At 39.5% G+C, this 15,350-nt stretch overlaps 2 protein-coding genes across 2 annotated transcripts; both read left to right on the top strand.

Moving 5' to 3' along the window:
• The first annotated feature begins 3,462 nt into the window (after positions 1 to 3,462).
• mrpl55 (mitochondrial ribosomal protein L55) lies at positions 3,463 to 7,119 on the top strand. The gene is made up of 3 exons (XM_018701859.2): positions 3,463 to 3,628; positions 3,888 to 4,128; positions 6,647 to 7,119. The coding sequence occupies exons 1-3, from the start codon at positions 3,585 to 3,587 to the stop codon at positions 6,794 to 6,796; spliced, it is 435 nt and encodes a 144-aa protein (XP_018557375.1). The 5' UTR covers positions 3,463 to 3,584; the 3' UTR covers positions 6,797 to 7,119.
• A 1,998-nt stretch (positions 7,120 to 9,117) lies between these two features.
• Positions 9,118 to 14,032, top strand: ndufa11 (NADH:ubiquinone oxidoreductase subunit A11). Its single transcript, XM_018701860.2, has 4 exons — positions 9,118 to 9,266; positions 10,634 to 10,726; positions 11,796 to 11,918; positions 13,844 to 14,032. Exons 1-4 carry the CDS (start codon positions 9,188 to 9,190, stop codon positions 13,954 to 13,956), a joined length of 408 nt encoding a protein of 135 aa, XP_018557376.1. The 5' UTR covers positions 9,118 to 9,187; the 3' UTR covers positions 13,957 to 14,032.
• The last annotated feature ends 1,318 nt before the right edge of the window (positions 14,033 to 15,350 follow it).

The following is a 15,350-nucleotide window of genomic DNA, read 5'->3' as shown; positions in this document are numbered from 1 at the left end:
TCTGATTGTCTTACAGCTGTTCATTTTCAAACACACCCATGTGCCGTGTGGGAAGGTGCCGCAACGGCAGATTTTGAATGAATGTAGCCCAAACTCAGCCCTGCTTGTGGTCAAACGGGCACAGACCTGCAGCTCTTTATACATCCATGACATCAACAGAGAGCGAGGAGACAGCAAATTAATTGTGTTGCTATATTTTTAGTCCCACACCATACACAGTGGTATTGGCTGAGGGGAACACACCCACCATACAAAGGTTGCAGCTCAGAAATGCCTGCAACACAGCAAAATAAGAAGAAAAAACATAGTCAGAGCAGGGCCTCTGCAATCATAAGCGATGACTGGGAGAGGTTATCTTTGTATGATTCAAAACATTGCATTTTTTCAGGAAAATCCTGCACATTATTCCTTTAAGTATTAAAGCAACCAAATGTAACTGAGTATGCTGAGCAACAACAACTCCAGTTTTTGCCAAACATCAGCTGTAATGTATTGTCATTCTGTGACAATTAACAGGTGGTATTTAAAAGTGATCATTTTCAAGCTTTATCGAACAGTAAATGAAAGCAGTAAGATCACTTGTATTCTGACTGTTTCTCTGTGAGGCCTGTACTACGAAGGGAGTTTAACCTACTCTGATTTAATGGGGTTATCGAGGGAAGTCAGAGTTGACAAACGCTAGTTCTCTAAAAACTGGTGTTAAATTGTACTAAAATGGTGGTTAAGATGTCAGCCAGTTGAGTCAGTGTTAGTCAGTTATGATATAATGACTTGTTCTCAGATGAAGGATGCATGTTAATTCTGTCGATATATAATTTGAAGAGACTCTAACAACAAATGTAAAGCCCTGACTGTAAACAAAGGCTTGTAATTAACCCACTGCCAACCAAATAATTTCAGTGAAATGTTCTTCGCATTTGTTCTCTGAAATCTTAATTTGTAATATGAGATGTGTGGATACGTAAAATGTCTGAAAATCGTGTGGATAATTGAATCATATTCGACACGTCGCCTCTGGTGGTAGCTCGGTAACCACACTTAGTGTACCAGGTAATATCATATCTGTTGTTTTGATTGCCCAGTTTAAAATAATTTGATGTAGTTGACATGCCTGTACACTTCAGGGCGGGGGTCACATTTTTGTCTTTCAGGAGGAAGTAAATCAACACACCGCCCACCCATGGCTGCCTCCTCTCAGGCCTGTCAGAGCAGTCAAAACTTTTCCTTTGCTATTAAAAGGATTATTCAGAGTGATGATATGCAACAATGATGCTAAATCCTGTCATCTTCTTTCTCAGTGTCTTTTGCTGTGTAAATGCATGCTTAAGCTTGACTGTGAGAGATGTTACTAATTGAATTAACTTAAATTTGAAATTGAAAAACTGGAGCATGAAAATGGTATACATACATCAATCTTTGATGAGTGTGTCTTCACCATCTCTAACTTTCTTCTTTTCATTTTTAGGAGAGGGATATTGCAAAAGATAAATGGATAAAGAATAAAAAATAATTTATTTTGTATTAATATATGTAATATGTGTAGTAATAATGTATTTTATTATTGAGATTGATGGTCTTTAAACAACCTCATCCTACGCAGAGAGACCCTCCAAGTCATTGTGCCAATAGGTGTGTTTGACTTTGAGGAGGTGGAGAGGGTTTCCTGCTGTATGTTTTTGGAGATCTACATCTCTGACGACCTCACATGGTCAGCCAACTCCATGATGACATTTTCAGAACACGCTGTGTCCGCAAAGCCAGCAGCATTCTGAAAGATGAAACTCAACCCTTACCAAAGCCCAAACGCCCACGCTGCAAAATAGTTTTTTCCCCAGAGCAATCACTGAATTGGACTTGTATTGTAAATAAGGAAGATGGTATAAGAAGGAGATGATGGTGGAAGCTGTCAGGAGGCTTGCACATGAGTACATGGTCTGGACAAGGACAAGGGAGGAGACAGAAGGAGGAAACAGACAGGGAGCTACAGACACAGGAAACACTAGGAGATACAGGTGGTCACAGGGGAGCTGTGACACCTCCCTTCTACTGCCACTATGATAGTCTAAGAACTGAACTATTGTACTATGGTGTGTGTGTATGAGTGTGTGTGTTAACATTGTTGTTAGATATGTACAGCAAATCTTGTTGTACTTCTCTTAGTGCAATGACAATAAAGTATTCTGATTCTGATTCTGATTGCCTTGCAGGAGTAATATGCCTGTAACTTTTGCCCCATACACCAGGACACATCACCCTAGATGTTTTCAAACATTTATTTTTCTTCTTCATACTTTTCCAGCCTGAAATGTTTAGAACAACAACGTCTTTGGCTGAGTAAACAGTGTGTATATAGATTTACAAATCAGTCTGACATATTGAGGTGAATATTCATATTTTTTTAATTAAAAAAAGTAGAACAGCTGTGCAGGTTTTCCACAATGAATTGGATATACTTGATGAATTGCGAGAACAACTGGTAAAAGACAACTGCATAGAGATCAGTCGTTGTCGTGAGCTCAGTCACACTGCGAAAAGTGTCTAGACTGCAGTCTTCTTATACTCTACCTCAGCAGTCACCAGCAGTTCACATTGACCATCAAATCAGGCAAAGTCAATCTAGACCGTACCTAATATTGATTGGGTCTTCCAAGTGTGGGGTGGTACTTAAGAGGGGATATTGTATTCTAAGCCTTTCTTCTTAGAAAGTTAGTGATAGTTTGAAAGAGTGTGAGCAGAAACACAATGAGGCTGTAAAGATGGACTGGTGAGTAGATGGGTTTTCATATAACCTCTGTAGTCTCATTTAGCCACTTGTTAGCAACTGCCTTTTTTAAGACACGTAAAAGCTTTAAAAAAAAATCACAAGTGAGATAATTTTTTAATGTATTTTATGCTGTAGAATATAACGGGAAACTGTCTTGAGCTGGTGTTAACCGCAGACCTTATTTTCAGATATTCAATAAAAAACCTGTTGACTTTGGGAGATGGGAAGCAGGAGTGCTAAAATGCTAACTTACTTACAGGTTTTAGAACTCATTCCTGCACCACTCTATATATGACAACACCGAGTTAACCACGAACATAATCTGCTTTAAGCAGTGAATTGCTAAAACACATTTTCTGAAATTTCTCTCCTTTTCTCAAAACAGTAAACACAAACTCCAAAATTCAAGCCACACTCACAAATCCTTTGACTTGTCTTGAAAAATCAAATAATTGATTCAAAACTGTTAACTTCATTCAAAACCAAATACTGCTGTCAGAAGACACACAAAGCCAACTAATGCATACACCCTTTACATTTAAAAAAAATGTGATTGTTACCTTGTGACTCTGTGCTTGAAAGCCTTTTTTTTTTACCTCATCACTTTAAGTTTCTGCAAACCGCCGAGTCAAACACTCAAAAATCTAAACATAACATCGGAACGTCTGCGCTGTTCATTGTTTCAGTGGGACATTTAGTCTGTAAACTCATGTTTGACCTTCGAGGTGAGTGCTTCCTGTGAGGGGTAAATGCACCACCATCTGACTGCATGTCCGACGACTAACAAACAGGGTCTGTTCGACGAATAATAACGGCGAACATGTTTTTAATGAAGCTTCGTGCTCCACAGAGGCTGCTGTCATGGTGAGACTCGCAGAATAATATTTGGAAATGCATGCTCACTCATAAGAGTAATGATAAGTGGGACTCGTGTCATATTGCTGTCAAATTGTCAGTTGAATTGCGCATGTCAAAAAACACAAGTGACATAAACGGCGGTTAATCTGTACATGAAGGAAACCGTGATAAATCTCCTTACCGTGTTCAGTGGGACACCCCACATTTACAGAACATTTCTCGTGTGTGTGTGTGTGTGTGTGTGTGTGTGTGTGTGTACGTGCAGGTGTGTTTGCCCTGTGTTAAGCCGGACAGGTTGCCTCTCAGTGTTACCACTCCGTGAACACATCGCGGGGTTCGACCAGGCTTCACTTTTCCATTCTCAAATTGCTCAGCTCAACTCCAACAGGACGTCAGTTGTGCGCTGTGGTCGGCAGAGGTATGAGAGACTGTACCCTGTAATGCTGGTCCGGCCTGATGGATCTACAGTAAACATCAGATACAAAGAGCCTAGACGCATCCTCATGGTTAGTACATTATCCCCTCCACTCCCTGTTTCCATACAGTGCGTTTTGATAACCGCTCATGTGTGAAAAATGTAAATGTTTCTTTTTGTAATATATAAACCATTTTTCAACATGGCCTTTATTTTATTTTTCATGCAATTAAATAGAGTAATAGAAGTTTTTATTTTTTAAATTTCATCAGGATCTGGATCAGCCTGAGAATATACAGTCACAGTGATGGACAGTGCTAGCTGTCTTCATTTTAGCAGGTGCAGTGAATGAAACTCATGTGTTAAGACATCCTTTAACAGGAACTCCAGTGATTTTAGTATTGCGCTTCCAATAAATTGAAAAATGGCTGATTGCTCGCCATGTGACAAACAGCGGTGCAAGTTTGTCAACCCTTTAGAATTTTTCTATTCTATTCTACTGCTGCATCAATATGACACAAAACATCATTAGATTTTCACAGAAGTCTTAAAAGTAGAGAAAGAGATATCAGTTAAATAAATGAGACCAAATATATTATACTTGATCATAATTTGTTTATTGTGGAAAATGATCCAGTATTTCATATCTGTGAGTGGTAAAAGTATGTGAACCTCTAGGATTAGCAGTTAATTTGAAGGTGCAAATAGAATCCGGTGTTTCCAATCAGTTGGATGACAATCAGGCAAGGGTGCTGGATTTACATCAGAGGTGGAGGGGCCAGAAACAGCCCACTCTGAGAAACAAATCCACTTCTTCACTTTTTGAATATTTCAAGCTTTATGCACGGCTCCCCTCTGAGCTCACACACCTCTAGCTCCTGCGGGGGGCTGTGCAACATGGCGTACAGCTAACAGAGGGAGAGGGGGAAAGCACTTCTCTCACCTGCTGCACAGGGCTACAGTGTCTGCAAACTAGTTGGCATCACCACCAGCAGCTTGCAGACACAAATGAATTATCAGAAGGCTAAAGCATCAAGTCCTGCTCTTTGTGTCATTTCAAACATTTTAGTCTAATTTGGCTGCACAACTTTAAAGCGCTGTCGATTTCATATCACACAGATTTCAGTGAAACCACACACGTACGTCCGTGAAATGACAAACTTTGCTTTTGGCACTAGGGGCGGCTGATGGACTGTAAACGCACCTAACCTGCTGTAATCCTAAATATCCTTAATGTGCAACAGTGCTACTGTCAAACACCACATCTCACTGTAGTAAACCGCACACCTGAGTCATTTCTCCACACAATGCCACTGACTGAGCTACAAGACCTCTCCAGCAGTGAACTGACATGGAGCCTTGGATCTCTCTGTCCCACCCTTTCCCCTGCAAAATATCTGCACCTGGCTGCTGACAGCCCCCCTTGATACACAATGTCCTCTTTAATTGAATTAAAATTTAAATATTTTTCTTGTATTATGCTTGACTGCTCCATTTTACCCCATGTTTTAGAGTGGACAGGAATGATTGAAGTGTTAATACAGTCATGTGACTCATAAAGAATGTCAGTCAGGGGCATAAAAAGGGTGGGTGGGGGATGGTGGCAGGATGGCCGCTTGGCTCCCCTATTTCCGGTGCCCTTGCAGTCAGGTGTGAGTGGGTGCCCTGTTTTATTTATAGAACAGGGATTTGTCAAAGTCTGATCTTCACAACATATGTTTATGGAAGATTTCTTAGGCCCTCAGAGTTGTCTCTGCTCATCAGGCTGGAAAAGATTATAAGACCATGTCTAAAGAGTTTGGACTTCACCAATCCACAGTCCAGACCATTGTTACCCTCCCCAGGAGTGGCTGACAGACGAAGATCACTCCAAAAGCATGTAACAGTCAGTGAGGTCACAAAGGAAACGGATTAACTTCTAAGCAACTAAAGGCCTCTCTCACATTGGCTAATATTAATGAATCCACCATCAGGAGAAAACTGAACAGCAGCAGTGTATTTGGCAGGGTTGCAAGGAGAAAGCCACAGTCTGCAGTTTGCTAAAGACCAAGCCAGAAGGCAGTTGGAAAAATGTTTTGTGTACGGATGAAACCACAATAGATCTTTTTGGTTTAAATGAGAATGGTTATGTTTGGAGAAAGGAAAACACTGCATTCCAACATAAGAGCCTTATCCCATCTGTGAAACATAGCTGTGGTAGTATCATGGTTTCCTCCACTGAAATAGAGTGATTAAGCCATTTATCATTTGCTCAGTGCATCAGTATATCGCAACAAGCAGTGGCATATGTCAGTAAGAATCGATATATGCTTGTACAAAGTGTTGAAGATGAGTGACAGTGTTAATAAGTGTGGAAGGCCAGTCAAACAAATCAGTGACACATCATTAAGAATTGCCATATGCCACTAAAACAAGAGAATACCATCAGCAACATCTTTACACATCTTTTTGCAACATCCAACTCTTTGACAACCTTAACCCCACCCTCTAATAAACATGCAGTACCAAATCATAATTTCCTTGCTCAACATAATATAAGGAGTCCATGAGACATTAATTCATATTTCATGCTTTGTAAGTTAATGGTGTCTCTTTGTGTGTTATGACAGATGCCAGTGAATCTGTCCACTCTGTCTGAAGAGGAGCGACGAGCTCGAAAGAAAAAAAGAGAAGTCAAGAAGATCAAAAAAGAGACAGCAGTCCACTATGAAGACGACTTCGAAGCTGACAAATACAGCCACTTCTGGAAAAAGAAATAGCTTCTTTGTATGTGAAAGTAAAGCACGACTGAGGCTACATCCCTAAAACTCTCACTAATGACATTCTCATGGTAGAGTGACTTACTGAACACCAGGTAAACGAGAGGTAAACTGCTGCTGAGTTTGTCTCTGGGATTACCTTCTAAAAAATGTAAATAACCTAATAAAGCTGAAAGCTGTTGACTTAACAAGTTGCTTTAAAGCTGTGTATTCATGTGATGAATTGTTTTTAGATAATCACTAATAATGTTGCTTTTGTTAAGGAGCTACACGTGACCTGGTTGATTAAATAAAAGAGGCAGTAATTTTTCACTATTGTAGAATGTAGTAACTTCTCATCTTTCTGCTCTTACATGACGTTATGTTGTTAAACCATCTATTCAAAAATGTACTCAGCTGGTGAACTTGTCTTGGTAGCACTGACTTAACAAATTGAATTGCTTTTACAGAGATTCTCTGTATCCTCCTGGTATTTAAGCATTTTGGCTCAAGAGTAACATGGAGAGAACATATTAGAAATGTGGAGGATAGGTGTAAAAAAGTGATGAATCATGAGATGTCTTACAGGATTAGAACTGACATATGGGTCAGCAACAAAATCTGTGCTTGTAAGGCTGGATGCAATTACAGGCGCAGAGGTGAAATATGCAGATCTAATTGTCTAAATGTATACTGCTGAGCCATTCTTGATTGCTTTAGAATGGGTTGTACAAAACAAAGCAAACAATGTCCTTGTTTGGAGTAATTCAGTCTCTGCCCTGTGCAGTCTCATGTCAGGTATGGCCAGTAACCCTCAGGATTTACTCTATGAAATAATGCTAAATACACACGAGTAAGGAAACAAAGCACTGAGGTAATATTAATTTGGGTTCCTGCTCATATAGGTGTTGTAGGTAATAAGAGAGTGGAACAGAAGGAACAGAGACATAAATATTAGTCTGTTGAAATCAGAAGGGAGGAGCGCTAGAAAGAAGAAAAGAAGAGTAGAAAGAAATCAACAAAGAGTAGCAGCAGCACTGGGATCAGTAGACATGAGGAAGACACTTGTATACCATTTAAATAGTGTTGATATTGTGAGAAATAGAGAAGGAAATAGAAAAGAGTAGACAGTCATTCAGTTCATACAACCAAAATCCTTCAAATCTGACCCCTCCTCAGTCTCTACAGGTGTGTCCCAGGGCTCTGTCCTGGGGCCCCTTTATCACTTACCTTCTCCCCCTTGGCAATATCTTCCATAAATTCAACATCCATTTCCACTGCTTCGCAGATGACACCCAGCTCTACCTCTCTAGCAAGCTGAACTCCACTTTCCCACCTTCCTTCCTCACCTCCTGTTTATTGGAAATAAAATCCTGGTTCACCTCAAAACTTTCTAAAATTAAACAGCAATAAAACTGAGATCCTTCTAGTTGGCACCAAATCCACTCTATCCAAAGTTGACAGCTTCTCCCTCACTATTCAACATCAACATCAACATCACCCGGTCTGCATACTTCCATCTACGCAACATAAATCGACTGGGCCATTCCCTCACCCCTCATGCTGCTTCCATCCTTGTCCACAGCCTCATCACCTCCCGCATTGATTACTGCAACTCTCTCCTCTTTGGCCTCCTTCACAAGTCCCTCCATAAGCTTCAACTCTGCCTCCAGCCCTCTGAAAGGTTGACTCCTTTCCTGTTTTCAAATCCAGACTCAAAACTCATCTGTTTTGAGATCGCCTACTCACTTTAACCATCCTACTTCAACTTCACTGCCCTAAATTTCTTTTATGTTGATTCTATCCATTGTTGTTTTATAGATTATTGTATACTGTACAGCTTTATTGATTATTGTATATTGTAGAGTTTTATTGATTATTGTCTGTTGTACAGTTCTTTTGATTATTGTATATTGTACAGTGTCCTTGAGTGTTCAGAAAGGCGCTTATAAATAAATTGTATTATTAATTATTATTATTATTATTATTATTATTATTATTATTATTATTATTATGAGTAGGATAAGAATGGGACACAGTAATCTTTACAGTACACTTAACATTAGAGGGTAACATCCTGGCTTTTGTGACCATTGCCAGGTGGCAGAGACTGTAGAGCATGTACGCCTACTTGTTACTTCCAGGAAATATGTAACAGAAAGAAAGGACATGATGGAAGAAATGAAAAAATGAGAGTTAACGGGGGTGACAGGGCACAGGGTAGGAGATGACTGGCCAGCTTTCTAAAGAGTACACGACTGATGAGGAAAATCTGACAGACTAGACAAACTCCAGAAGATGGCACTGTACCGCTCTACAGTGCAAGCTACCCTTAAAACCCCTAGAAGAAGAAGAAGGGTAGAAATTTCTCGCGAGATTTCCGCTTTCTAGAGTGTCCTTGCTGCATTCAAAATGGGGTACTGGGACCTACCAGAGGGCACGGACTGCGTCCAAAAAACATGGATCACTACCAAACTGAGCACAGCTTTGGGTAAATGTCGTTGATAAAATAATTCCGAGTCGTATAGGCTATACATGCAGATTATTGCTGTGGGCCGTGAAAGCAAACTAACTGTGCGTTGCCAACACGGTTGAGCTAGCAGGTTAGCCCAGGATTGGTTTGGTTGCTTTCAGATTAATAACACAAACACTAAGCTAAACTAATTTTGCTTCGTTTTATATACGCGGATTTTACTAATGAGATTTCTTGCAGTCAGTATTTTTCTTAGGCCACAAACAGCCTAATAAGAGAACTAATAAGAGTTTGTACTGCATGCTCTGTGATTGTCAAAGGCTGTGTGTTTGAGCAGTCACTAAATCCAAGGGTTTACTACTTTATTCACTAGCACTTTGAATGTGTAATAGGTATGTTCAATAAAGACGTGGAGGATTCAAATTGTTTGTGTGCTGTTAGCTTAAGCACATTGTGTTTGTCTATACTTGTGACTTAGATAAAGATCAGATGACATTTTGGGACCAATAAATGCAGAAAAGCAGATAATCCCAAAGGGTTCACCTTTTTTTCTTGCTATCGTAGTAAGAACTCTTACGCCGAGCAGCAACATTATTACCACTGGTGGATGAAGTGAACAACATCGATCATCTTGTTATAACACAATCTTATGCTGAGGAACCTTTGGTCCTGACATTCATTTGGACGTTACTTTGTCCTAAATATCATCATATACTAAAGTACACACCCCTGGCAACAACACTGCCCACTGTCTGAGCCTCCCCCTGCAGGATACAGGTGCATCTCAAAGTTGAATACCATGGAAAAGTTCTTTTTTGTCTGTAATTTAATTCAAAAAATGTAACTTATATTCTAGGTTCATTACACACAAAGTGAAATATGTCAAGCCCTTTTTGTTTTAATTTTGATGATTATGATGTATAGCTCATAAAAATCAAAAATATAATATCTCAAAATATTAGAATATTTCATAAGATCAATCAGAAAAAGGATTTATAATGTAGAAATGTCAAACTTTTGAAAAGTGTGTTCATTTATGCTCTCAATAATTGGTTGGGGCTCCTTTTTCACAAATTACTGCATCAATAGGTTCTCTGTGGGGTTCAGATCAGGCGGGTTGGCTGGCCAATCAAGCACAGTAATACCATGGTCAACAAACCAGTTACCAGTAGTACTGGCACTGTGGGCAGGTGCCAAGTCCTGCTGGAAAAGGATCATAGGACATATCTGATAAGTAAACAATGCAGAGTCCAAGAATTCATAACAACTCTGAGTTCTTAACAAATTTCTTACTCACTCAGCGTGAGTCTTTGTAAAAGAATAGAGATTCCGTACTCAGCCCTGTGTGACAGGCAGGTTTGTTAAGGTGTGTGTTTCTCTTTCAGGTCTGGTTGGTTCGGCCTATCACATTGTGGCATTCCAGCCTGATTCTGCATTGGCAGCACTACAGAGGACTACCAATACAACTGTTACCATGGGTAAATTTTCATACTCTCATTCAAAAATCTACAAGTAAACAGTTGTGGTCTAGAGGTTGTGCATTAGATCATATAGCACAAGTCCCATGTGAAATGAAAGTGAAAACAGATTTCTCCTACCACTGTCAATAATGACAATACAAAATTGACAAGTCATTATAGTATATTGATCAACAGTAAATATCAGTTATTAATATTTGTTCTTTCTTTTTTCCTCCATTTGTCTTGATTTTAATGTCAAACTCTTAAGTTGTAAATGTCTATAAACATTAATGTAGACAGAAAACTACACATGGCACATTATCACAGCCTTCTGAGCTGTTAAGCTATCAGCAAGTTAGTTATCATCACCATTGTAGACCACTATGCAGTTTGTGTTTACTGTTTTGTTGTCATTTCTGTTCTTGAGACCAGCACAAGGAATTCAAAATGAATTGATTTCAGATGAGGCGAGTGACTTGACCAGTCATTCTATTCTAGCCCGTAACCCTGCAGTGTGGACCTTTTGTCTGCCCCTTCTAGCTGTGAGAGTAATTACACAAGCACCACTGGCTGGTCCTTATGGCATGTTTGTCCTTGCTGTGTATTGCTTACTTAAAAGACTTACAGTACTTTAAACTGTAAACCTTACTCTAAACACAGATTCTTTTTATCTAAAGCAGTAGAAACTTCACTCTGATATTTTGCTGCCATAGCCTCCACAGTACTCCTAGTTACAATAGTCTACTTTGTTTCTGTTGCTATGGTTGTTCCCCTCTTTAGCCCTGGCCAACCAGTCATTGACCTCTACTGGTGTGCCAGTGGGAGTGTCCCCACAGGCACCAGATTTGAAACTGGTGTAGTGGAATCACAGAGAGATTTACCTGGCACTGATAATCAGCATTTTGAAAACTCCTAAAGGGTTGGAGCACAGAGCCGGAACAGTGAAGTGTCACTCCAGATCTCAGTCATGTGACTCAAACTGCTTGATTTAAATAAGCTATAAGTACTGACCTTCTGATTTCACAAACTGCTCTTAATAATTGCATCAAATTGCGTAATGCTGATACTGATGTCTGTGTTTTATCAGCCACCATGGGAGCCATCTTTGGCATGGTGACGTGTCTCAGTGCTCAGGCTCGTGAAGCTCCAGATGACCCACTGAATTACTTCATCGGGGGCTGTGCCTCTGGGATCTTCCTGGGAGCCAGAAGTAAGTATCAGCCCTGGCAGAGGAAAATATTGTGTGCCTTCTCAATAAATTCTGCATCCTCACAGCCTCACTCCCTCATCCAACCTTAAATCACTTGATGTCAGTCATCACTGAGGATGTTCCAATCCCTTAAATGCTCGAAGAGAATGAGAAGAAAGGAGGCTCTTGATGGTGCTTGTAGCTAGGAACACCACAAGCGTATCCTATATCAGACATCATCACCCCTTTGATTATATATGGAAATAGTAAGTGTGATAGTGGGTACCAGAACACTGCAATATTAATTATATTGCCTGATTAGAAGATTATAAAAAAAAACTTCCTGTGTATAGTTATCCATCATTAACTATGAAATAAAAATGATGTGTGTAGAATCTGAATCATGACTTAATCATAAAAACACTCAACGTTACTCAACACATATCTTTTTTTATCCATGAGTCTATAGGCTTCTCTTTTTTCCTTCTTTCATTTTCTATTAAAGAAAAATATACAGCCACACTGTGACTGTTACAATTGTGAGTGCAATAATAACTGAAAAGAACATACATACTGTACCTGCTGCCTTTCACAATCTAATGAGGCTGTAGTTTTTATCCAGAACACGGCTCATTTCATTTTTCCATCATGTCCATTCATTCAAGTAATAAACATACTTTAATGAACATTTAATTGTCTCTTGATGTGACAGTCTGACACTGAAATAGATCTATGGCCAGTACTGGAGCAGCAGTCATCAGGTACCAGGTTTTAAACTGTTGCTTAATTATTTGTAGACATTATAGGACAGTTGAGTAGCTGTGCATCATGAGTGATGCTGTCTCTACAAAATAACACTAACTAGCAAGGATGTCTCACTTGGTGAATATAGTTCCTCCATCCTTGAGTCTCTTCCTTGCACTCTGCTTTCCATCCACACAGGGAGATGCTAAAATTTTTGACTGAGGGAGGTGAGGAGCTATGTAGCCAATGGAAGGCATGCGTTTTACCATCACCAGGGAGCTGTAACACTGTGCACTTCATGCACTCTATGCCAGTTTTGCCACCTTACTTTGATTCAGTTTTAATCTTACGTATATTAGTTCTAGTCAAATGGTAATCATTTAATTTCTCTGAATTTTGTCATTTTGTTTCATCTATTTTTTTTTTGTTCTAACTAATTTGAGACTACAGGTGCCACTACCATTGCTATGTATAGTTACCATGGTTACATGTGTCATTCTCATGAGGTTGAGTAGAAAAGGCAATATTTATTTCATACACTGAATGTCCATGTTGCTCTGTGCTGCAGTAACACAACAGACAGACTCGTCAGAAATTCTATGTATCATGTTAACACAGCTACCTGTTCTCCAGTGCAGCTGTCTGTTCTCTACTACAGAGCAGCAGTCACATCTGTACACTGGAATTTACACCATTTTCTGTATACCACTAGATCTCCTAGACTGTAACTGGTCAGGTAAGGGCAAGTGCAGACAACAAAGCAAAAATGTTTTTGTCTATATTGAATATTACTTTAGTTTGTGAGATCTGTGACATGAGCAAATGATAGGTTGATAGTAGATGAAAACGTGTGAGAAGTTATCTCACTGAAAATCATGTCCAGTGTGTTTACATCCAGACAGTGATAGAGGTTGGTGAGTGCGAGTCTATGGGACAGAGCTCAGCGAGCCTCCATCGTGTCCACACAATCTCTGTCTTTGAAGCCATGATGTTTAGGAAATGTTTCAACACACCATCAAATAGGGTGCCAGTACTGCTATGCAAACAATTACCCTCTGGGGACAAATAAAGAGATCGATTATCTTATTAGTGCTGTTTTTTTTTGTTTTTTTTTTATGCTAACAGCTTGCTAAATGAAACCATGTTGTGTGTGTGTGTGTTTGTGTGTGTTTATGTGTGTTTGCGTGTTTGTCCATCTCCAGCCCATAGTGCTATGACTGGTACGTCAGCGTGTCTGGGTCTGGGAACGCTGGCCTTCTTCACAAAAGTCGGCAAGATGGAAGGATGGAGGCTGGCTGGACCACCCAAACTATAAGGAGGAAGATAACTATGATTAAATATATGTTGTAAAAAGAGTTCATGTAATAAAGTTCTTGTGAAAATGACAAAAAGCCTGAATTCATTGACTTGATTTCGTCTCAGTTGTTGAAAACAATACTCAGTTTAATTCCATGAGGAGGTTAAGAAATGTATTTGTGAAGGAATCTTGAAATTTACAGAATTTTAAAAAAAACATATCTCTTATCGTCAGTGCATTTACATGTGCACTGGTATCCTAGTCAGGTTTGGATTTTTGGATTATTTCACTATGTGGTGCACATGTAAATATCACATCCTAGTTTTAGAAACCCAGGAGCAGTGAACCTGGGGGTGCTGCCTTTTTAATACAGTGGGTCTATATACACATCACTGCTAATCAGGTAACACCTCTTACACATGTACCAAATGAGATAAAACATTCCTCAAAGCTCTGCACATTGTTTGTCCTTACAATATTACTGCCCCATCATAAGGGAATGAGGAAAATAATTACATTTGTGTATTCCATTAAACACGTGTGTATGTGTATGACAGTTTTAGTCTGACTCTTTCAGCTGCAGCGTGCAGGAGAAAATAAAGAATAAACGTAAACAAATAAATATAAAAACATAATTCAAAGTAATAAGTGTCTCTCTTAAACACATAACTTTAGTACTTCAGACAGTTTGTTGTATAGGAGGATACTAGTGTACAAAAGCACAATGAAATGGCTTTGACATTGCTGCAGGAAACAGGATGGGGCCCTCCTACTAACGAGTAAATGCTTTAATTGTCTTAACAACCCCTCAAAGTGCTTTATACTATGAGTCACATTCACCTAGTGAGATACAGTCATACAGCTTCTAAACACATGCAGTGCATTCAGAGGAGATGGCCTGAGCAATCAGTGTACCTCCAAGGGAACCTCCAAGACAACAACAAGTTTTCTGTACCCTTCCCCAGACGTCTATGAGCTCTGCAGACAGTTCCTTCAACCTCGTGGCCTGGTTTTTGCTCAGACCTGCTATAGACAGGAGTTTGCCTTTCCAAATCATGTCCAAGCAGTTGAATTTACCACAGGTGGTTTTAAATCAAGTTGTAGAAACACATCAAAGAGAGTGTCAAAATGTAAGTAAAGGGTCTGAATACTACTATGTCAGTGTGGCATTTCAGGTTTTCCCCTTTCAGTAAATTTGCAGAAAGTCCTAAAATTCTGTTTTCACTTTGTCATTATGTGGTAATGATTGTAGATTGATGAGGGATTTTCCACTTTTTAGAATGAGGCTGTTACATAATGTGGATCAAGTGAATGGGTCTAAGTACTTTATGAATGCACTGTATACAGCACTACTCTCATCACACACATCACCTGATTAGTGGACAACATACTATCCCTCCTCACCCTCAACC

The sequence above is a fragment of the Lates calcarifer genome, unplaced genomic scaffold (genome assembly GCF_001640805.2).
Source record: "Lates calcarifer isolate ASB-BC8 unplaced genomic scaffold, TLL_Latcal_v3 _unitig_4589_quiver_709, whole genome shotgun sequence".
NCBI lineage: Eukaryota > Metazoa > Chordata > Actinopteri > Centropomidae > Lates > Lates calcarifer.
This window is presented reverse-complemented; position numbering and strand designations above follow the sequence as displayed.